General features: G+C 41.5%; 1 protein-coding gene across 5 annotated transcripts; it reads right to left on the reverse strand.

Moving 5' to 3' along the window:
• Positions 1–1,148: 1,148 nt before the first annotated feature.
• On the reverse strand, positions 1,149–21,138 carry TTC14 (tetratricopeptide repeat domain 14). 5 transcript variants are annotated; one of them, XM_069104808.1, is made up of 12 exons: positions 20,877–21,137; positions 18,165–18,289; positions 17,845–18,044; positions 12,762–12,846; positions 12,499–12,628; positions 11,746–11,901; positions 10,748–10,819; positions 8,266–8,385; positions 8,053–8,175; positions 4,491–4,608; positions 3,324–3,433; positions 1,149–2,602 (listed from the first exon to the last, which is right to left on the reverse strand). In XM_069104808.1, the coding sequence occupies exons 1-12, from the start codon at positions 21,026–21,028 to the stop codon at positions 1,693–1,695; spliced, it is 2,301 nt and encodes a 766-aa protein (XP_068960909.1). In that variant the 5' UTR covers positions 21,029–21,137; the 3' UTR covers positions 1,149–1,692. The 5 variants fall into 5 exon arrangements, 4 of the variants coding, with proteins under 4 accessions (XP_068960909.1, XP_068960910.1, XP_068960913.1 ...); XR_011171724.1 differs by having other exon boundaries at positions 2,401–2,602; positions 3,324–3,416; positions 20,877–21,136; XM_069104812.1 differs by lacking the exon at positions 1,149–2,602 and having other exon boundaries at positions 3,319–3,416; positions 20,877–21,136.
• Between the last annotated feature and the right edge of the window lie 3,882 nt (positions 21,139–25,020).

Here is a 25,020-nt window from a genome sequence, read left to right on the forward strand (position 1 = left end):
TTGAGTTTTCCTCTGCCTAGTCTGCAGCAAATGTTACTTGTTGAAGCAACTTCTCAATCCCAGGCAGTTCAGTTGGCACAACACATTACTACTTTTAAGGGAATCTGTTTTTAAAATTCATTTTTGACTGTTAAAAAAAAAGTCCAACTATTCAATGTGCCCCAATGAATCCTAATTACAGAAATTTGTTTTGTAAAGAAACTTTTGTAATATTACAATAGATTGTTCAAATCTTCCATTTATATTTGTGTAATAAGTTACATTAAATTTTGCTATGCCGAGCATTTTCAATGGGAGGAAAAACTGCAATCTGTCAAATGTTTGAAAAGGAAGATTGATATTTTACTGTGATGAGAAAAAAAACATAAGATGAAAAGAATTCAACTGAAGAAGAGTGTGACATCTGTGATCACCAGATCATACCAGGTAGGATGAGGAACTATTCTGGCAAAAATGCATTAATTTAATTTGCCTTGTACTTGTGAAATTTTACATTTTCAAGAGAATAAAATACTTTTTGCAAAGCTTAGATGAAAAAAAAAAACATGTCAAGACTGGATGCTGTGACGGGAGAAGGAACATCAAATTCAATAAAGATTTTCTTCGTTAATACTTATTACGATAGATAATCTGTGAATTAGAATTTGTCTCTGCCCTTTGGAAACAATATATGAAGTATAATTAGTGTGAAGACCTTCACTTTTTAACCTACAAGACCCTTCTGTCAATGCATTTCAGTGAATAGGCAGGAAATGGTGATTTTGCAATTCAAAGCAGGTCTTGAAGGAGTTGCTGTATTCCACTAATATGGAACCTTGTAAGCATAATCTTTTGAAGGTCTTCAAAGGTAGAAAATGTTTGTATTTTAAGAGTAAATAGATGAGAGTCACTCAGAGCCAAATCTGGTTAGTAAATTGATCAAGACGAATAACAGACTTTAGGTAAAAAAAAAAAAAAAAACCCAAACTACCAAGGAACCCTAAAATAGTATGACGATTAAAAGTAACTAAAATCACATTCTGGTGTGGCATGTGTCACATGCCTTTTTGTTCATAAAGGTACTACTATGAAACCTTTTTTCCAACAGGATTACTCAAATGGAGACAGAAATAAGTGAACAATGCCCTGAAAATACAAATGAAGCTCTCTGAGTTTTTAATAAAATTTAATATTTAAAACAATTCTTTACAGATACAGAATGTCATATCCAGGATGTTCCATTCCGTAAACCCTTTCAGAAGCTCAAGGCTCAGTTCCATTTAACAATAGAAAAACGACAATGGAATCATCAGTTTTTAGTAAACATGGCCTGAATCTTTAAAGTGCAAAATCTAATTTTTTTCTCAACCTAAACAAAAGGCTACTTCTGTTAGCAGGTTAGCAAAGAAATATGGTAAAATGTCATACAAAAAGATCAATTCTGATCATATGGGAACATCCTCAAGTAAACAGATTTAACTGAATCACCTTGTTCTTTCCTAAAAAATGATGTTTGTACATCTATTACAGATGAAAATCCCGTTTATGATCAATAATCTAAGAAAAGGGTGCTACAGAGAAGTCAGTACAGTTTAAACAGAAAAATGCAAGTGTGTTTGTTCTCTGAAGACTGCATAAATGTCCAAAGGACAGTGGAGATAAAAACACCTTTAATGGCCTTTAGTAACATGAGACTATTTCTTTGGCACCTACTCAGTTTTTCTGCTTATTTCCTTTTTCTTTTTCAAATTCAGCAATCTGATTAAATATAGTGAGCAAATTTTGAGGCAGATTTTTCTTAACATTGCTTTCTGACCGCTCTTTCCCATTTAATGTATCATCTCCAAGATCCTCTGCTATCTTATCCCCATAATTTTCTTCCCTATTTTCAGATTCTTTCTTTTGATTCGTATTTAATTGTACTCTTTGCTCTTCATCATTTCTACTAAAATCATGTAATCCAGTATTTGCATATTTTTTGCTTTTTTCAACGGACTTCCATGAACAGTCCAGTCCTGCTGGAGAAGTAGAATATCTCATTGAGCCTGACTCCCGCTTCCTATAATGTTCTTTTCTTCCCTCTGCTCCCTTTTCAAATTTTCTATTCAAATTTTTTGTTTTTTCTTCTGAATTTCTACCGAATGAGCTGGAGAAATCTCGTCTACTAGAATAGTATCTGTCTGGTTTACATGGCTTTTCAGTTTTGCTACTACTTGCCTGAGTTCTAGAGCTATTATAAAAATCCCTTGAATCTTCAGACCTACCTCCAAAATTATCCGGAATTTCAGTTGAAGATGAAGACTGAGTGTTACCTCTTTCTCTTTCTTTTATTCTACCCTGATTTTCTAGCAGTTTTTCCATCTCTTGTTTTTGGTTAAGAAAGGATGCTGAGGTATTGGCTGGAAGTAGGTAGCTCTCCTCTTTCCTATTCTGATCTGGAGGATGTGAAGAAGCCTTGGAAGAATGCCTTTTGGAATTTCGAGAGGACTCTGAACGGTTCCTCTTCCTTTTCTTATGCTTTTTGTGACCAGAAGAGGAAGAGGATGATGAAGATGAAACCACCTGGTCAGTTGAAGAAACACTTGAAGAAGAGGAAGTAGATCTTTTTCTTTTCTTCTTTAACCTAAAAAATGTAGGTAATTCATGAAGCCCCATTATTATTCAGAGAACCCAAATCAACTTGTGGCATAAAACTGTCCCTGTTTCAAGTAGATGCACAAAAGCCAAGATAACTGCTCATCTACCTTTGATATTTCATGCTGTCAGGGAACCCAGAGATTTATCTGGAAAATAACAAGACTAGAATTTTTTTTTTTTGCCTAAAATAAACATATAGTTAAAATAACTGGACTCTTCTGCTTCAATTCTGCAAATACTTTTCAGTTCTGCATTCTACTCTGGAACCAAAAAAATAAGAGTGTACTTAGCATAATTTTAAAACTTTATTACTGTCCCCTACCCCCAAATAAATAAAAAAGTCTGCTTAAATGACTCTATCCCAGTGCAAATTAGGAGTTTCAAGCATGCTCGTTACATGTAGTAAGTTCATTATATATATGTTCCCAATAATCAAGCAACTTAAGATTTTAATTTATAATTTAGCTTAGTAAGCGAGACAGTTGTCCTAATGATTAAACAACCGAGTGTTTACTATTTGTGTATGGCTTATGTCACCAAACTCTAGGGAAGGCAGAGATATACTACATATTCCAGAAATCAGCAAAAATGTCAGTAACTCCTGTTACTAACGGTAACATCTGTTTACTTACTTTATTCACTATATGGTGTGTGAACTCAATTCAGTAGACACTTTAATTGAAATAAATGGAATGTTATGGGTTTACCTTTTTTCCTCTTTTAAGAGCTTACGCAATTTTTCTGCACTTGTTTCTATTTTCTTTGATTTCTGCTTTTCTTCTTTTTCAGCTTGTTTTTCTCTTAATTCCAAAGATTTCTTTTAGAACCCAGATATCAAAAAAAACCACACATTAAACATAGCAGAATATATGAACCCCAGTGTTTCACAAGATCAACCCCCCATTACCAAAAGTAACATACCAACATCACCATATTTCCAACATGAAATAAGTGAGGTTTTTAAATATGAAAAATTTATCACAGAGGTATTTGGCATTAATCATCAGGATGACCAGTAGAGGATTGAAGGCCATATTGCAGTTGGTATTCCATTTTAAAAAAGGGAAACCATTGCATTGGTACCCATGACCCAGGGCAGTGAAACAGGAAGACCAAATAGAATTGATGAGAAAAGACGAGAAAAATAATCAAAAAAGAAAAAAAAGTGGATTAAATCGAGTCACATGCATTTTTAACAATAATCCAAATAAAGGGATTCCAATAAAAATGTATTTAAGGTAGATTTGCCGTGTTTGGATACAAACCATTTAAAAAAATATCGCAGCCCAGTGGATGCATGATTTACATAAGAAATCATTTTCCAGTTTGTGGTTGGGGATGAGCAGCGCCAGATGTCACAGACACAGCAGCAACGGTCCAATTCAGAAGAAAATGCATATGAGAAAACATCATCATCAGTATTACAGGAAAATGCTGTCTTAATTACTTATTTCAATTTATGATTTATAAAAGTATTTTAGAATCATTAGAGTAACTAAAATAACAGTAACACTAGTAAAGGGAAGGTTCAGCTATTTATCAACTTATTCTGGAAACAAACCCCTAGTCGTCTCCAAAACTCCATAGTACATTTGAGCAATCTGAATTCTCAACTTGTGAACATATTTAAAATACTTTCTGCTTCTGAATACTGAAAATTAGGTAAGTGCAACTTAACATCAATTTAGGTTTATACTACAAAAAAGTTTTATACTACAGAGCCTAAAACAATAACATCTGTGAGAAAGAAGCAAGTTTCGGGAATGTTCTCCTTTCTAAATTCATTTGTTTTTCCTAGAAGGAAGTTTAACCAAAATTTTGTTTTTAAAAGTTTATTACTGTTAGTAATGGTTTAAGGGAAAATAAAGAATCACCTGCATATGCCTGTGAAGCTTCGATAATGCATCCTCTGCTTCTTTAAAAGTCTCATCCAAAGTCAAAGCTTTCTTGTAGTAACTTTCAGCATTTAATAGTTTTTCTTCTTCTTCTAGCCTAAGTAAAAAAAAAGGGTTGTAAAAAGGGACATTTTCCTCTACAAAGAGACACATGGAAGTTAGACATTTATGCCAGAAGTCTGTTAAGGGTTGAACTCTTGCTTAGTATTTAGAAGGGAAGGAAAAACAGACCCTAAAATCTTTTTTTTTTTTTTTTGGGTGGGGAGAAAGGAGGCAGAACTAAAATTAATTATGCTCTGACAATAACTCATCCCATACTCATGATACAAAATGCAGAGTACTGGCACACCTGAATAATGTAAGAATTGCCCTGTGGAGTCAGGGGCTCGGCCTATGTGGTGACAAATCCTTTGAAGCTTCAAGTATGAAATTAAGGTGCCCCTCCCCAACACAACACCCAACACTCAAGAAGATAGTTAGAAAAGGAAGCTGTTAGTGGGAGCATTTAAGAAACTCTTCATGTGCAAAGTGGCACCTGAGCTGCCTTTTAATAAATGAAAGAGCATATTCCAGATGCAGGGCCTGACCAGCACAAAGGCCCAGAGATGGGATACAGTGACACACGTGAGAAACAATTAGGCCAGTTTGACTCTATTACAGAGGGTGAGAAGGGGAGGAAGATAGGTTGAGCAAAGGTTGTGAAGGGCTCTAAAAGCTGAACAGAGGAGTAGGTTGAATAGGGAACACGGTCAGATCCAAAAAGAAAAAAAATCACATTAGCAGTGTAGAGAGAATGGACTAGTGGTGAGAGACTTGAGAGAGGGAGACCATCTAGAAGGCCACTGCAATAATCAAAGCCAAAAGCAGCGAGGGCTTTAAGATAGTGGCCAGATGAATAGAGAGATCAGATGTGAGATGTGGAGATAGGAATGGAAAGATGTAGCAACTGAAAGGTTTTATAGGGAAAGTAAGTCTCAAGGAGACTGGAAGAACAAGAGTGTTTTTGATAGAAATGCAAGTTTAGAAGATGGCTGGGCTTTGGTGGAAAGATAATGACTTGTTTTGGACATGGTGAACTGGAGATGTGTCTGGGACAGATTGAAAACTTTAATAGGCAGGCAGTGATGTATGAAGCTAAGGAAAGAAACTGGGCTGGGAAGGAGATCCATGAATTATCTGCACAGTGAGGGGATAGCCTTGGGGTAAACCCATAGTTAGGGGGCAAGATAAAGATAACGATCAGGTCAAGAAGGATGAAAAGGAGAGGCGGGAACAATTAGAAAGAGAAGCAGAAGAAAGTGGTGCCACAAAAAACAAACCAGAAAGAGTCAAAGAGGAGAGGAAGGTCAGCACTAATGCAACAGGTAATGCAACTAATGAGAAAGGTGAGAACTGAAAATGATCACTGAGATTGGCAATTAAAGAATGCTGGTAACTCCTGGGGGCAGGTTCAGCGGAGTGGTATTGGAGGCCAGAGTGCAAAGTGTGGCGGAAAGGAGGAAATGGCGGTGGTGATGCTGCCTCCCTTGTGTTGATCATTCCCGATCCATCCCGTACTCAGCTTGTTTGTTTGCGGTTGTTCTCATGCTGCCTCCCCATCATCAGACGGGGAGCTTTTTGAGAGCAGAGACTGATTTGTGAGCCTCTTTCTATCCCCAGCATTTAGCACAGGGCCTGACACACAGTTGGTGCTTAATAAATGTTTGCTGTCTGGAAGCCTTTTCTACCAGTTTAGCTGAGAAAAGCATGGTAGCCTGATGGGATGGTAGGGTCTAGCAAAGGTTTTTTAAGGACAGGGGAGACTTGGGCGTGTTTGAAGATTATAGTGAAGGAACCAGCAGATGGAGAGAAATGGAAGATTAGAGAGAGAGGATGATTGTGGGGGAATCTGCAGGGATGGGATCAAGAGAGCACAGAGAGGAATTAATTTTGGCAGAGACAAAAGCTACTTCATTGTCAGAGACCGGAGGAAAGAAGCCGAGTAAAAGATGGTGTCAGGCATTCTGAAATGAAGGGGAAATGACTTAGGGAGCTCAACTTGAACGGTCTCAATTTTCTCAGTAAAGATGTAGGATTCTCCTTTGTGATGTGAGGAGAGGGGGAGATGTGAAAGGCTTTAAGAGAGAAGATTTTCAATAGGCTTCTTTAAAGAGACAAGGAAAACATTATTAATAAGGATGAAAGGACTGCCTTGCTGCAGTGAGGGCCCAGTAAGGTTAGATAATTTATAATGTACTCAGTCTAGGATTGAATGACTTCCTCCAGCTCCATTCAGCAATCCATTAATAGCATTGGAGGAAGCAGACTGATGAAAGTAATGCTGGACTAAGGTTTGGCAAAGGAAGAACAATGCCAGGACAAAAGGGGGAAGGCCAACAAAGGCACAGATCCCTGGGGTACTCCATTCGGTGCCCCCAGTTCCATTGCTGTTCAGTGGTTTTTCATTCATCTGAATCTGTGACCCCACTGGCAAAGGTACTGCAGTGGTTTGCCATTTTCTTCCCTAGGTCATTTTACAGATGAGGAAACTGAGGCAAAGAGGGTTAAGTGACTTGCCCAGAGTCACACAGCTAGTTGTGTCTGAGGCTGGATTTAAACCCAGGAAGAGAAGTCCTTCTGACTCCAGGTCTGGTGTTCCATCCTGTGCCGCTTAGTTGTTTCATTAGGGACTTCCAGCTCCAAACCCGCCTAATTGGATGGCATCTTTATGAATCTTCTCTACCATAAGCATGAGAGCTCTGATCATCACAGGAATAAAAGTGGAACTCCTTCTGTCTGTACAGGACATAGGGGCTTGACCCGCAATTTCACCGATATTGCCGACACTCACTCCAGCACTGCAGGTTAGCACTTCTGTTCCTCCAGAACCCCAAGAAGTTAAATGACTTGCCTGGGATCAAACGGGCAGTATGGGCCAGAGTCCCAGAACCCAGATTTATGACTGAGGTCAGCCCTCTATCTTCTATTCCTTTATTCCTCTCTCTCCCTTCTCTTCTCTCACTGCATTTCTCTCAGGACACTTTACAACTTAGGCTGGCCTTTTTCTAGTTAGTCTGAATCAATGAATTTTTACTGTAAAGTACAGCTATAGCATGACAGGCTGAATATAAATATACAGAGCAGTCAGGTCAAAAGAATATAGTAAACTTTGATTAGGAATTTGAGTAGAATCAATTGTTTTTGTGAGAAAGATGAAAAACTGTAGAAAGCATAAGTTTTTTAAAAAATTGCACAAACTCTTGGAGAACGCAGCCCAACATCTTCTAAGCATGTGCTGTATAATGAAAAATGATGTTGAGAATGATAAGGAACCATAATACCCTAAATCATCAAATAAACATGCAATTATATTGCACAGACTGTCTTTTTTATGGCTAGAAAGTGGCTTCTCAAAGTTTCAGAAATATTTCCCCCAAACATTTGAAGACTAAAAGGGTTTGTTGGCCACCCTATTCCCTAACCATTCTAGTCAGGGAGGTGTCACTGGAAAGCGTCCACCTTTGCTCTGTACCTGTATGCAGAAATAGGACGTGACACTTACTGGCCGCCTCTTTCTACAAGGGTCTGGCAGAGGTACTTCCTTGCATTCCTATGGGTTGGACAGGCTTCCAGTGCCACTTCGAAGTCTTCGATGGCTTTATTCAAGCTTCCTTTTGTTGCATACCTGGAGATGCAAACACACAAAGCCGCGGTGAGCACACGGCGCACGACGAAGGGGACGCGCTCTGTGCTGCAGCATCTCGCGGCCGCTTACAATGCTCCGCGCGCCACCAGGGCTTCCACGCTCTGCTTGTCTATTTCCAGAGCCTTGTTGTACTCGTTCATAGCATCCACGTGGCGGCCAACTTTGAAATGATCGACCCCGATCTTCACGCTGGAAGAAAGAGAAGCCTGTCACCTTTTCTGCGACACCCTGGGGAACCAAATTCATCACAGGGTGAAAACGTCCTAAGTCAGAGACATGCACGTCGTGAAACTCTTCCCCGCTCCCAGAGCCTCGTGGTCGGCCCCTCTGCGCACCCTCCGAAACACAGGGGATGGTCATTAGATGTCGCCGTGCCCCACCCTGGCGCTCTTCCTCCGGACTCGGACGACTCACCCACAATTCAGCTGCCTGGCCCTGATCGGAAGCCCTTCCAGTCAAGGCTGGCCTCTGAAGGCAGAGAATCCAGGGCTTGAAGAGAGGGGCGCCAATAAAGAGTGGTACACCGAACTTTGCTGGTGAGAGTTCGGGTCAGCACGTCACAACTGCCTGTTCACGTATAGCTTAAAAGGGTAAAGATCATTCTTAGCTTGCTACTGATACAAAAGCAGGTGGCAGGGCAGACGTAGCAGTTTGCCAACGCCAAACCTACTGTCATGGGTGGGATGGACCACACTAACTTCCCGAGTCACAAATCCAAAATTTGCCAGAGCACGCCTCTTGTCACAATAGGGACCAAGGCAAATGTAGCTAGATTATATTTACTCTCCCCCTCCTCACACACTGATGAAACTATCCTTAAATACACAACCTATCAGGGGTGAGTCAGCAGTATTACCTACCTATGCAGGATGTGGTACTTCACACAACCCAGTGAACTTCATAAAGTTTTGTACAGCTAAAAACGTAAGGCATCTATCCTCTCGACCCCCTACAAGGATAGCTTGTTTGTACAATTTAGAATTCTCATCCAGCTCTTCTGCAAGAACTACCCTCATCAAATATCATTTCTGTTTAGAAATATTTATATCGACTGTCAATGGGGAGGAAGAAAAAAGGCAGGGGCTTGTCTGAGCTCTCTCCCAAACCCCTCCAAACAACTTTAAATAGTGTTCCAAAACAAATTCTGAAGTGGCAGAACACACAGAAGGACAAGGCAAAACAATGTGCCAGCCCAGGGTAACTTGGAAGGTTGGCACAAGTCTGTTGCACTGGCTTGAGAGTGCAGCACAGTCTAACACAGGTAACATCCCAGTAAATTAGCAGCAGGCCTCGGGCGTGACTGAAGCAGTGACAGCAGTGGAGGTTTCCAGACTTCTCAGCCCACAGATGCTAAGGGGGTCAGACAACTAGCTGTCACAGGATTCTGTTGCTGGCACCAGGGCCCACACTTGAATCAGTCCCAGGGCAAGGAGGAACAATACCAACCAGAGCTTGCAACTGCAGGGGAGCTGGGACCCTGATCAGAGTTCCAGGGTGGAAAAGGACGCTTGTGGTTGTCACAGACCAGAGCACAAGCCAGGAAAATAGTAAACACACCTCTCCCCAGATCATACCATCCTTAAAAGCAAAAACTTAAAGGTCTCCAGAATTATCTCTGAAAACAGCTGCACAAAAAAACCTGAAGTTTGGGACAGTACCCTTTCCACTCTGGAAGTGGAGCCCCACTTTAGTATAAGAGTTAAAAGTCTAGAAATAGGCTGGAAAAAATGGGCAAACGGCAGAAAAACAGAAAGTTACTATGGTGACGAAGATCAAAGCACAAACTCAGAAGACAACAAAGTAAAAAATGCTACTTGCAAAGTCTCAAAGAAAAATATGAATTAAGGATCTTATGTCATGAAAGAACTCAAAAAAGATTTTAAAAATCAAGTAAGAGACGTAGAGGAGGGGCAACTAGGTGGCGCAGCGAATAGAGCACCAGCCCTTAAGTCAGGAGGTCCTCGGTTTGGATCCGGCCTCAAACACTTAACACAATAGCTGTGTGACCTTGGGCAAGTCATTTAACCCCAGTTGCCCTCCAAAAAGCAAAAAACATAACAAAAACAAGAGGGGTAGAGGAAAAACTGGGAAGAGAAATGAGACCGATTCAAGAAAATCATGAAGAATCTTGGTAAATTGTCAATGAGTCTGGGAAATGGTGTGACAATTTTTGTTGTAAAACATTAACTGTCATGGTTCATTTCTTGGACTTTTAACATTCCTTACCCTTGCGTTTCATCTATAAAGAAATACCAGTTAAAGATATTATGGCCCAGAATTGGCAAACAGGTTTCAATGCTAGTAGAAAAATGTTTGCCAGGGTGGCCAGGTAGCACAGCAAGTAAGAGCACTGGCTCCAGTGTCAGGACGACCTGGAGGTCGAATCCTGGGCTCAGACACTTAGCACCCACCCAGAAACACCTGGCCGTGTTACCTTGAGCAAGTTACTTAACCCCGACTGCTTAAAAAAAAAAAAAAGAAAAATGTTTGCCGTCTATAAACTTTAGCCTTTCTTTATGATGCTTTTGAGAAAAGCCAAAAATTGTCATACCATTTTAAAGCCCAGGAAGCAGACTGTTTCTTCCTCAATGTAAAAGCAAAATCTTCTTCAGAGAAATTTGTCCTATAAAACAGAAAAAAATGCATAATTACAACCTTATACATTTTATATTTGCATAGTTTGTACCTTAACCTTTCCAAGCGCTAGGAAAACTATAATTGTCATTGCTAATCTGTCACTTATATGATAAAACTACCATGTATCCAAAGATGTCTTCTGAAAATCTCTTCCACCTTTCTCCCCCCTCATAGTTTTTCTCTTATACACTGATGCAGAAGAGAATTGTAACGGGAAATATTTTGTTTTTATCTTTTTAATATCCCCAGTACTAAGTACAGTGCCCGGTACATAACGGGAGCTTATTACTTGTTGATGAATACGTGCCCTTGAACTGTCCCCAAAGAAAAGGGAAGCACTGGATCTGAACATAGCCATGACTGCATGCTAGGTTAGGGCAAATACCATATACAGTAATGTGTGTCATGTTCTCACTGGCCATTGTGCATCATCCCCACATTGTTGTAGAATTAATTATGCAGAGTGACTAAGTCCCTCTAGCTGTACTGCTTTCTGTTTTACAGACCCTTTAGAACCTCCTGGTTAAATTCTAGTTTCTCCCGCTGAGGTGAAGATTCCCTTCCTACCCGGAGTTTCTCTCCATGGCAAAAGTAAGGATAGCCTGGAGCTGATTAAGGAATGATCCCAACTCCTCCCCATGACAGAAAATACTGGGGAAAGAAGAAACTACAGTGATAGTATCAAACTCTTCTCTCATCTATACAGATATTCCTCTTGTTTTAACTGACCAAGTACCTGTCTAGGAGCCCTTTTCTAATGGCCATTTATTTTCCTCTATGTTTGTTTTAGTTGAAGACTCTGTGACACGCAGTTATCCCCCAAATCCATCACATATCACACTTCTCTTAAAAATGCTGGACTTTTCAGTCCTACTTTTCCCCACCCGCCAAAATAATATAATACTGTAATACCTCTGAAGGCCTCTCATTAGGGATGGTGGATTAGATTCACTTATTCCTAGTTTTCCTAGAAGAAATTCAACTACTCCTGGATTCATAAATCCCATGGAATGCTGCATGACATTTTCATAGGACTCTAAAGAATTACTATTTAATTCAACACTCCTCCTTAAAGAGAACAAAACAAGGAAAAATACATGAGATTTATACAGAATTTATTTCTCAAACTTTAAGTAGGCATCTCCTAGGATTAGTGTAATTTTTTGATATAGAGAAACAGTACAAAATAGTGCAGAGAGCCCTGGATTTGAGTATCAAGACCCAAGTTCCAGTCTTGTCTCTGATGTTCACAAGGCTATGGGATCTGGGACGGGTGTTTTAATCTCTCTGGGTCTCAGTTTCCACATTTATAAGGAAAGAATGATATGCCTGAGGTGTGGATGGAATAATATAAAACATTCTATAACCTTATAATTCAATAGTTACTGTTTATAGGAAGATCCAGCATTCTCCCCATTGCCCAAAATATGAGGCCTAAAGTTTAAAAAGGTTTTCTTGCTGCACACACACATACGCCTGTGGAAGTACAAAGTGGGACTCAGTTCCTTTGATCTGGAATAAAAAGAACTTTTCCCTTTAGAAATTTAATATCAAAACATCAGACAGATTATTTTCCTGAGGAACTGTGTTGATATTAATCAATAAAACTATTAGTTAATGGTAATATATTACCAACTGAAACGATGATGAATTAGAAATTATTACCTGTAGTGTAAAGGGAGATCTTCAGAGCTAATTACACCCAATTTCATATCAGAGAGGTGAGATGGAAGAGAAGAGCTGTACAAGGACACTACAAGCTTCTCATGGTAGCGGTCAATATCTTTAATTCCAGCTAAAAAATATGAAAGACACAAGCTGAAAATATTAGGAAAATAGCATTTATGAAAAATAGGTAGGATTGTATTTTTTTCATAAATTTGCTAAGAAATATTACTCTTTCATCTCTACTAAATAAAAATGATTACCTCGTATGAGGTCACCAGTTTGATAATAAGACAAAGGATCACCATGGTTACTGTGAGAAGGCACGTCTCTTAATGGACAAAGAGCCTACAGTAGAAGATATAAAAAAATTGGACAAAATTTGGTCATTTGAAAAACCAATGTTATTTTTCTACACAGTTGCTTACTACAATTGCCAAAAGTTAATATAAGCACTTAAGAAGTAAACAATTCTAGTTTTAAAATGAACAGCTTAATTATTAAATTCTGTGTAGTGGAGGGTAAACATATTAGCTGACCCATTTTGAGAATTAAAATCTCACATAAAACAGCTAGAGTGGTAAAGTATTTATAATCATGAGGTAACGGAACAAAACAATTCTTTAGTGATTAAAATTAAGAGAGAAACATCAAAAATAGGAGGCAACAAACAAAAGTAAAATGTCACCCCCCAAGTTCAGGCCAATCCAATCTGGGAATGCCTTCAGCTTTTCTTCTTCCTCTTGCCATCTATCTTCTAACAGGACATTTTCCTGGGTCCTGATCTACTATCACATGTCCCTTCCTTTCCATTGAAAATGCTAAGACTCTAGAGTCTCAAGTCCTCCTTAACACAGACCCAAGTTATCAGAATAGCCTTCGAGACTAACTTGTCTTGAATTTCTTGCCTGCTAATAATAAACAGGATCAATTGTGCTACAATATCATTCCACATAAGATATAGGCACACTGCCTATATGGCCAATTCTTAGCATTCAAGGCTCTCTGTAATCTGGTGTCACTCTAATCTCCCCACCTTATCTTTACTGCCCATTACATACTTCCATGCTCCAGCAAGATTGGCCACCTCTTGACCACCTGATATACCACACTCATTTCTGACCAAAAAAACCTTTTACCATGCAGATCACCTAACTTGGAATGCACTAAATGGTTAAGCTGTGAGCATTTAAAGAAGTAATAATCACTAGGGGTAAAGCCATAACAAACTATAGTCATTTCTACCACAAATGAGGGGTAGATCAAGAGAATGCCACAGGCATAGAATCTTGATTTCTATTTTTTTTTTTTTTGCTTTTATGGAGGGCAATTGGGATTAAGTGACTTGCCCAAGGTCACACAGCTAGTTTTTGTGTTAAGTGTCTGAGGCTGGATCCAAACCCAGGTCCTCCTGACTCCAGGGCTGGTGCTTTATTCATTGCGCCACCTAGCTGCCCCTAGAATCTTGATTTCAGCAAGTATCTGACAAAGTCCTTCAATATTTCTGTGGAGAAGATAGAGAAATGTAGACTAGAAGACAGTATAATTAGGTAGATTTGTAGTTGGATGAACTACAATACTGACATGTTGAACCTGGACGAAAATTTATGGTTATCTGGTTTGTAAAGCTATATATATCCTAATCAACTTCTGTCAAGCCCTGTAAAACAGATGGCTGCAAATCTCTGATCTGCAAATGCAATGGATGGTAGTAGATTCAGAACAATCTTAAGAGGTGGAAAAAATGGACCCCAACTAGTTAGATGAAATTAAAAAGGGAAAAATGTAGAGCCTTATGTTTAGATAAAAATTACCTCCCCAAATTCAAAACAGGAGAAACTTGGCTAGTAGTAGTTCTTGTCAAGATTTAGCAGTTTCAATGACGTGCAAACTCAGTAGTGCCAAAAAAGCGAATGTGATCACTGACTGTATTAAAAGAAGGAAAGAGACTAGACCAACTAAAGAGAAGTTAGGGTTAGATTCTCTACTCTGGTGAAAAAACACCCACAATTCTGAGTTTAATTCGGTGTTTTGAGAGGGACAATAACAAACTACATGAGGCTGATGGGTCTAGAAACCATGTTAAAAATGAGGACAGGTTGTAGAAATTCTTAATCTTTTTTAGAATTGGAGCTGGTACCTCTTGAAAGATAACAAGATGGTTCTCTTTAAATATTTGAATGAATGTCATGGCTTTTTGTTTGTTTTGTTTTTTTTTTGGAGGGGGGAAGACAGGGCAATTAAGGTTAAGTGACTTGCCCAAAGTCATACGGCAGTAAGTGTCTGAGTATCGTAGCCGTATTTGAGTATCTGAGGCCATATTTGAACTCAGGTCCTGCTGACTCCAGGGCTAGTGCTCTATTCATTATGCCACCTAGCTGCCCCAGGAATGTCTCAGAATGTGGAATACCAGGGAAGAGTTAAAGGGGCATTCTACGTTGGGGACAACAGCACATTCAAAGACCTGAAAGCAGAAATAAAACGTTTATGGGAATCAGTACAAGGTTGGTTGTCGTCCTTCAATCTCAAAGAGGACCAAGATGATACTACTTGGTTGGGGTCAAGGTCCAGTGTGTCCAAATGTGGATAATCAGACCAACATGAGCTCTGAAGGTTTTACCACGTGCTGGGCACAAATAGTCCATATGAACATCTGGCATGGAAACATCTCCAAATTTGTGTGGCTATTTTTTTTTTTAGCTACTGTGATTCTGCTATGTGCACAGAGCCTTCTTTGATGCAGGTACACCATGCTGAGTAGTTTTGTACCAGTGTCTCCCAGTCTTATAATCAATTCGGAAGTTCTTCAGAGAAAATTTGACAGTATCCTCATATCTCTTCTTCTGACCTCCATATGAATGGCTTGCCTTGTGTGAGTTCTCTGCAAAACAGTCTTTTGGGCAAATGTACTTTTGGCATTTGAACAACGTGGACAGAGTTGCACTCTCCACAGCAGAGTTTGAATGCCTGGCAGTTCAGCTTGAGAAAGGTCCTCAGGGTCTGGTACCTTATTTTGCCAAGTGGTCTTCAGAATAACCCTAAGACAGTTCAAATGGAAGCAATTCAATTTCTTGACAGGGCACCGGTATACTGCCCAGATTCTGCAGGCCCAGCACAACGGTTCTGTAGAACTTCACTCTGGTGGGCCGTCGACCACTCCGACTATCCCATACTTTTCTTTGGAGTCTCCTCAAACCGGGCTAGTTTGGGCAATGTGTGTCAACCTTGTTTTCTACATGTACACATGGCCCCGGGAAGTACACTGCCACGCTAAGTGAAGAGTCTTCAATATTTCTCCACCTGCTATAACTGATGGTTCCATGTATGGATGGTATGGTGCTAGATGGTGGAGAAGCTCTGTTCTCTTGATTTTGTCAGGCTAAAATTACCACAAGCAAAAGAGAACTGATCCATACTTTAGTGCATCTCTGCCTCAGAGACTATATTGAATGTACACTCCCCTGTGAACAAAAAGACACATAACAACTCTAACTTTCTTTCCCATGTTAGTCTTGGCTTGTAGCTTTTTCAAGTTAATTTATCACCAGTGCAGCAGCTGACCTTGATGCTATTTTTGTCCTTGTTGAAGATTTGTTGAAAACACCATGCTAAAAAGCATGGGAGCAAACACACAGCCCTGCTTCATTCCACTGGTGACTTGGGAAAGCTCAAGAGCACCACCAATTACCTAGAATCCATGCAAGCATATTGTTGTGGAACTAGCGTACAATACTGATGAACTTCTGGCAACCAAAACTGGCCATAATCTTTCACAAATCCTCCCAACTGAGAGTATCAAAGGCTTTGGTCAGATCGACGAACACTGTGCAGACCTCTGTTCTGCTCATGGCATTTCTTCTGGAGTTGCTGGTTAGCAAACACAATAGCCAACTGTTTCTTGGCCCTTTCTGAAGCCACACTGGCTCTTGGGTAGATGACCATCTTCCAGGTGAAGGATCAGCCTATTAAGGAGGCCTCTGGCAAGAATCTTGCCAGTAATGACTAAGAGACCACTCTCTGATAGTCAAAGTACAGCCTGTTTCCTTTTCCTTTATAAGGATGGACAACGAAGGCATCCTTGAATTCCTGGGGGATAGCCTCCTCTTGCCATGTAACCTGGAAGATTTGTCAACTTTTTTATGTGCAGTGGAGCCCCTGACTTATAAATCTCAGATGGAACAGAATCAGCAGTCAGTACTTTGCCACACAAGAGGAGCCTAGTGGCATTTAAAATGCATCCTCAGTTGGATGGAGAGGCTAGAGAGGGACTGACTTCAACCAATGGATTCATGTCATCCTTGATATCTAAATCACACACCCATTATAAGTGCAGTCACTGTTCCTTAAGAACTGGTCCATGGTAAATGTTTTAACTGGTCCACAAATTAATAACTGACAATGATACAGCACACAAACCTGAAATTCTACATTACTTACTTTCAGAGTCAAAGGACAAGCTTACATCAGTTTTTGACATTTTCATTCTAAGTACACTTCTCAAAGAATCTCTTATATTATTAAAAAAGGAATATTGTCTTGACAAGGTTTCTTGTAGACATATCCAATGTGCATTCATTGAAACATTCATGTCAATGACTTTCAGAAAGTATTTTAAGCTACATTTTTAAAAACAAAAGAGTGTATGTAGAGTTTCACACCAGTGGCACTCCTAACATTTTCCCAAAATATACAATACACTAGGAAGAACATTCATTTAGTGCACAAGTAAATCTTTAACAAACAAGGGTATTGAGAGCTAAGTGAGTCTAGAATAGAGGCAGCTCACCTTATCAGTTATTACTGATATCTGACATTTTAAAATGCCAAACCATGTCTCTTCTCCTCCCCAAAGAGATATACAAAAGACACAAATTTGATGATTCGAACCAAAAAGAATGTTTGAAAAAAATTAAAAAGTAACAACATTGTAAGGGCATCTTCTCACATATAAAATTTGTGATAAAAGCACTTTAGCTTCTTTTCATTCAATACATTTTCATTAAGCAGCTCTAGCATACACTGTACTAATGAAGTGATAGCTAGTTATTTATGTATGCAACCAATTAACATTTACTAAACATAAGATATTTCTGGGTATGCTGTGCATCATAAGGCAGGAATACATACAAAGACACAAATCCTGCATTCTGATGACTCAGAAATTTAAAGGAATAACAAAACTGTCCCAATTAATGGAATTCAAGTTTATCCTTAAATTCTGGACATTTATTTTGTAATAATGAGGTGACCTAGATAAGTGCTTGAGCTTAATTCTAGCTTTCAATTTTAAAATCTGGGGGAAAATGAGACTAAACTGTAAAGAAATAAAGGAGAAAAGACACTTACTGTAATTTCTAAGTGGGATATATCTCGTATGATACCACTGCCTAAGCAGATTAACACCATAAAAAATCCAAATTCACGGATGGAACTTATTCGTCCAATTACAACATCACCACGTTCAACATCTCGGAAAAAGAGCTCTCTCCTGTCCACACTGGGGACATCCATGAATTGCTCCAAAGGTGGCATAACAGCATAATAGTCTAAGGCCAAGAATTGAGGAAGTAAAATTGATTAGCAGCAGTGTTGCTTCCTGAAAATTTCCCTTCCCAAAGAAGTTAAAACAGTATGCCTTTGTGGGACATATATATTGGAGAAATTACCTTCATTTTCTTCATTCGTTTCAGAAACTGTGGGTACATTTTGTTTCCATGAAAGAGCAAAAAGAAGATCAGCTTTTCTGGAAATGAACTTTTGAATTTCAATGTTGTCACCTCTCCTCTCTTTCCTAAAGAAGAAAATGAATCACATTCCTTGAACTCTTTGATTACATTGATCCTTACCTCTTGTGGCACAGTCACACAGCACTGCCTTGGCACATTTGACAGGTCACTTAAACTCTGAACTTCAGTCTCCATACCTGTGAAAATGGGACTAGAAACACCACCTACCCTAAAGGGTTGTTTCTAATAAAAAAAATTAATCTACACAAAGTGTTTTGAAAATCTCAAAGTCTATATAAATATTAGGCATTAATATATTCAACATCTAGCAAACAAAGTGAAACAAGGATTAAATGTTTACAATGTGCAGAGCCCTATGCTGATACAGAGGTCAAGATGTTTGCTGACCTCGAAGAATGCACAATCTGGTAGAAAAGATAAGCAAACCGGTCACAAAATAGAATGTAGTGTGATTTTTGCAAATACTTCAATGCTCACAAAACGCTTTTTGCACAATACTCTGGAGAAGCAGGTGGCACAAGTTCTAATTCCAAGTCCAGAGATGAGGAGCTTGCTCTTTGACTCTAAGTTTTACAGCCCTTCCACTGTTTTAGCCTCTCACACTTATGGTCCATCTATGAGATCCAGAGACAAAGTGTTCTAAGAACACAAAGGTGAGGAAAGATTGGGGGAGGGGGAATATATATAGATACATGCATACACACACATATCACTTAAGGTTTACAAGGTGTTTTACAAAAATAATTTCACTTTATCCTCACGACTGTAGGAGGGAGACAGTACTATTATTCTTGTTTTACAGAAGAGGACAATGAGGTGAACAGAGATTAAGTGGGTCTGGGATTACTAAACTAGTAAGAATCTGAAACAGGATTTGAACTCAGGTCTTTCTGACTACAACCTCCTGATTCCAAATTCAGTGCTCTATTCAATGTAGTTAGCTCAATTAGATTTAGAGCTGGAAGGGGCTTTAGAGACCATTCATTCCAACACCTCCACCAGGCCTTAAAAGTCAACTGATCCACTGCCCACATCAAACAGGCAGCAAGTGGAAAGGCTGGCATTCATATCTTTTCAACTACATTGTTGACTTGCCCATGGTCACACGGCTAGTTTTTGTGATAAGTGTCTGAGGCCCGATATGAACTCTGGTCCTCCTGCCTCCTCCTCACCGGTGTTCTATTCACTGTGCCATCTAGCCGCCCCTTTTCAAAAACCCAAAACTTCCTTGAACTTAGGAATTTTGGACAGCATTCTGTCTAGAGCCAAGCCTTTCCTACAAATTCAGGGAGATCATCCCTACCACTTATGTCAGCTCTGTGCAACAACCCCCAGAAACAAGTCTTAAGGTCCTGCTTCTCCTGACGTCTCATGGTTTTGCAGCATCCACTGCATGGTACTTAGAGGAAAGCAAGCGGACCAGAAGAGGTTGAATTGTCACAGACGGGCCTGATCTGCTGAAACTCCAGGATTCTGTGCTTCCGTCCTGGTGGATCCTAGCACGATGCTACAGACACACAGACCACGAATCCACACCGAATAATCCTGCATGACTCTGGGTAACAGGTAAACCTTTCACAATTTGTGTTCAAACTTCTCCCACTCACTGCTAAAATCTGGAGACTCCTAAACTTTCTTTTCTAGGACAGGCATGAGATTATTGGAAGAAAAATAATGTTTTCCAACGTCTACAGCAACTCATGCACACCAAGTGCTGCAAGGAAAGTGACTACACTGGGAACATCGCAGATAGCGAAGCACCAACATAAGGAACACGGGTGTGATCAGGTTACGGTAAAGGGCAAAGTTTTCGGGCGGCGGCTTCATGACGGCAAGGGGGACAGAAATGTGGGGGAGCAGCGCTCGTGGAAGGGAAGCCTGGCTGGGGGCCACAGGGGCACGCAGCGGGCTCCCTCCCCCCCAGGGCCAGGACGCCTGGCCGCTCCCCGGACCCCGGCGGCGCACACGGCAGGGGTCCCTGGTGCCCTCGCACAGCTAATGCAAGTTCTGTGGGCCTCAGCTTTCTCGCTGGTTAAATGGGTGCGTGCGCATGTTTAACAACAATTCGGACGAGGGAGGGCGGCCCTTGGCGTGACCTAACTCTTACTATTCCAGCTCCCTCTTCTCCATGGTGTGAAGGCCAGCCACGCCACCTGGGCTTCACCTGGAAGGACCCGGAGCCGGAGGGAGGGGCTCACCTCTGCCCCGGGACTGGCCCAAGGTCACTCCGGGCCGGCCCATCTGGACCGTGGGAGGGGGGAATTCCGGAACCTGCCCCGGGCTCCGTATGCAGAGAAGGCTGGGGCTCCAGGAGACTCGGGGGACAGGTTCCCTCCCCAGTATAGTCAGGTGACCCCCCCCCCCCATGGTCCCAAGTGTGCCGGGTGGCCCCCCCAGGTGTGCAGGATGTTCAGCGAGGGCGGCCCCCGGGGGGGGGGGGGGCCCCCCCCCGGCCCCCCCCCCCCCCCCGGGCGGGGGGGGGCGCCCCCCCCCCCCCCCGGGCCCCAAGGGGGCCGGGGGGCCCCCCCAGGGGTGCAGGATGTTCGGGGGGGGCGGCCCCCGGGGGGGGGGGGGGCACACGCTCAGCGCGCCCCCTCCCCCAGGGCGCGGGGCGTTCGCGGCCGCCATTACCTGGCCTGCAGCGGCGGTGCCCCGCGGGCCGTGTCGGCGGCCGGGCCCAGGAGGCCCCGGAAGTGCGGGTTGTCCTGCTGCTCGCTGCGGAGCAGGGACAGGAGAGAGGGCCCGTGGCAGCCCAGCGACTGCCGCAGCAGGTCGCGGTCCATAGCGCGGAGCGGCGCAGGCCAGGCCCCCGCTCCGCCGAGCTGGCCTCACGCTCCTCCTCCCGCAGCCGCCACCGTCTCAGCGCCGGCAGGCCTGTGAGCGGCGGAAGTGGCCGGGAGCCCGCCGGAAGCGCCTCCCTCCTCCCGGGAGAGCAGAGACCCCGCCCCCGACAGCGGCCCTAGCGCCTTTCTCATACAGTAAGCAGGGCGACGGAAGCCCGTAAGGGCCCTCCCTCGTGACTCAGAGGCTGCACGGGGGCGGGGCGGGGCGTGGCGTGGCGGGGAGAGTGAGAAATAGAGGAGCGGGGCAGAAAGAGGGAAATTAAGGAAAGAAGACGAGGAAGAAGGAATAAGAAGGAAGAAAGGAGTCAGGAAGAACTGAATTCAAATCTAGCCCAAGACACTACCTAGCCACGTGACCCTAAGTGACAAGTCACTTAGCCTGTCAGCCTCAGTTTCCTCAAGTGTAAAATGGTGTAGTCAGAGCACCTACCTCCTAGAGGCTTGTGAGGATGAAGCTCAGTAACATCAGTAAAGCGCTTAGCGAGTGCCCAGCGCACAGTAGGTGCTTGTTTCTGGCTCCTGGCACTGAGCTGAAGTCAGCCTTGGCCCATGCCAGGGGTATGTTGTCTTCGAGATCAGAATCTGTGCTTCTTGAGGGCAGGGACCTTTAACCCTTCACTATCCCCAAGCTCCACAATAAGGGTTAGTGATTGCTCCTTGACTCGAGCCCCAACTGGTGTGCTTTCCATTTGTACAAAATCAGTCACAATGACATCATGTCATTTTAAAAAAACTCCAGCGACTTAAATGTGAAGCATTTACTTCATGATAAGGCAAAAGCAAGAATAATCCTAACATTTACACAATAAAGGCAAAAGCAGGAATGATTTAAAAAAAATATAGTCTATCCACAAACATGGAGTGTGTGGTTCCAGGGAAAAAGGGTGAATGAGAATTTATGGAAAGAAACCTACTGGGAAGGTACACAGTTGGGAAGACCGGATCCCTGGGGCTACTCACCAGGGGCTCGGTGTCCTTGGTCCCTTCAGGAACAGTCTATATCCCATAATGCTGCTTCTCTGCCAGCTTTTCTCCTTATCCTCACTGTTCTTTGCTATGCAAAATCACTCCTGCTTTTGAGCAGATGAAGCAGACAAGCTCTTTAATTCACCATTACCCTTAGCAGAATACTAACAAAATGACTCGCTCTTTTAGCAACATTGTATTTATTCAATGATAAGCAGTGCCCCTAAACCAGAGAACTGAAAGCTGAGCCTGGTCCTCTGGGCAATGAAGACAAGCCCAATTAGTTCTTCATTCAATAAGATTCTTATTTTCTCCAAATCAGCTTGTAGCAAAGCAAAAAATAAAAATTCCCCCAATAAGCACAGCTCATACAAAATGTATAGCCTGTCCTTTCATTCCTTTTTCTCCCTCTCAAACTACATAGGGTAGTAGAGAGTAGTTTCCCATCTCTAAGGCTGTAGATGGAGCTAGAAAGTGATAAACTCAACTAGCTCTGTATTTAGCAGCCAGATTCAGTTTTCCTCCAATTAACTGAATGAGTCTATTAACTGACCCAGACTTTATCTAGCCAATCAACAAAGCAGCACTTCTCTTCCAGTCAGCAAGCACCTAACAACCAAAGAATCAGCTGTCTCAGCTGCAAGCAGTTTTTCTTCTAGGCATGCCTTCTGTCTCAAGCTCCTTGTGACTTCTCCTGTGTTCAGTTTACTTCTTTTTTTTCTTTATTTCTTCCTCTATTTTTTCTTCTTTTATATTCTTCTCAGACTTCATATAGTTTCTTTTTGACTTAGTATATCTTCCTGTGTGTCAAATCAGATCGTTCTGGTAGATGGTGACATTTATTTTATAAGGTAAAATTTAAGAAATCTACCTTTCGAGCAGATATAAACTCAATAGTCATATATTTTCCATATAATCAACAAACAAGTTATTTGATTTATGATTTTGTCAGTTACAATAATATTTGAATCTCGAAAACCAGCCACATACAAATAAACTGATGGACTATAATGCCCAGTAGCCATCATTCTGGTCATTGCTCTGCCTTCAAACAGATCCCCTCAATAAATGCATCCAAGGGACATTTCTCTATATGGTCCTCAGAATAATCTTTGTCTCTCTTCAACATTTTCTCTGAAAGACTGTTTCTTCTGAAGCTGACTTTTCAATTTTCTTTATGTAAATTTTCTCTTTGTCACTAAATTGTTTATATATGAAGGGAATAGTACTCTATATTTATAAGATTTATTAATTTAAAAAATCCAGGGGGGTGGAGCCAAGATGTCAGCATAGAAGCAGGAAAACTCTGTGGGGTCCCCCCATAATTACCTCAAATACCTATAAAATATGACCTAAACAAATTTTAGAGCTACAGAGCCCGCAAAGTGACAGAAAGAAACAAATCTCACACTGAAGACAGCCCAGCAGGCAGACAGGAAGGGTTAATTGCAGTGCGCTGGGAGATGAGCCCAGCCCCACATGAGCCCAAAGTTTTAGCCCCAGGGTGGCCCTGACCAGAGGCTGCAACAGACTTCAGGAGAGTGGATCACCAGCAGCAGTGGTGGCTTCCAGAGTTATCAACCCATAAATGCTAAAGAAAAAGTGAGAGGTCAGTGTAGAACTCTGTTGGAACTGGGGGGACGGAGGAGTGAGTACAGGCCCTGCCCCCAGAGCTAGAAGTGGTGGAGGTGCAGTGGCCCTGCAGCCTCCTCCACGTGACTGCTTTAGAGCTCCTGGCCTATAGATCATAGGGGGGCCAACCAAACATTCTGAGGGTAATTGCTCTTGCTTTAACCTGCTGGGATCTGGATTGCTGTTGTGGGTGGTGGTCCTGAGGTGTATGACAGTGAGCCAGAGCTTGTGGTGGCTGTAGAGACGGTGTCCTTCTAATAGCTCAGGCAGCTGTGAAAACCCCAGCGAATTGGGACAAAGTTCTCCTCTCTGGAAGCAGAGTTCTACTGTGGCAAAGAGCTCAAAAGTCAAGTAATTGAGTGGCAACATGAGCAAGCAAAGGAAGCAAAGCAAGCTCAGCAATCCAACTTTAGATTCCTTTTTGGGGGACAAAAAGGATCAAAGCATTGAACAAGAGGAAGACAGCAAAGTCAGAAGTCCTGCACCAAAAGCTTCCAAGAAAAATATAAATTGCTTACAGGCCATGGAGGAGCTTAAGAAGGATTTTGAAAATCAAGTAAGAGAAGTGGAGGAAAAATTGGGAAGAGAAATGAGAACGATGCAAAAAAATTATGAAATGAGAGTCAACAACCTGACTGAAAAAAATAACACCTTAAAAAATAGGTTAACTCAAATGGCAAAAGAGGCCCAAAAAGCCAATGAGGAGAAGAATGCTTTAAAAAGCTGAATTTTCCAGATGGAAAAAGAATTTCAAAAGCTCATTGAAAAGAATAATTCCTTTAGAATTAGATTGGAGCAAATGGAAGCTAATGACTTTATGAGAAATCAAGATACTATTAAACAGATCCAAACAAATGAAAAAATAGAAGGCAATGTGAAATATCTCATTGGAAAAACCACTGACCTGGAAAATAGATCCAGGAGAGATAATTTAAAAATTATTGGACTCCTTGAAAGCTGTGGTCAAAAAAAGAACCTAGAAATCATCCTTCAAGAAATTCTCAAGGAAAATTGCCCTGATATTTCAGAACCAGGGGGGAAAATAGAATTTGAAAGAATTCACTGATCACCTCTTGATAAAAATTCCAAAAAGAAGACTCCTAGGAATATTATAGCCAGGTTCCAGAGTTCCCAGATCAAGGAAAAAATATTACAACCGTGTTTCCCTGATAATAAGACACTGTCTTATTATTTTTTTTGGAAAGAAAAACACCAGAGGGCTTATGTTGTCCTGCCTCAGCTCTCCTCCACGGCACTGCTCTCCATGGCGCCAGCAAGCAAATCACTGGGGAAGAATAGGATGACACGCTCACTGCGGCGTGTGTTTAACGGGG

Source organism: Petaurus breviceps, unplaced genomic scaffold, assembly GCF_028583685.1.
Source record: "Petaurus breviceps papuanus isolate PSGF00001 unplaced genomic scaffold, PetGlider_PUasm1.0 688, whole genome shotgun sequence".
In the NCBI taxonomy this organism is placed as follows: Eukaryota; Metazoa; Chordata; class Mammalia; order Diprotodontia; family Petauridae; genus Petaurus; species Petaurus breviceps.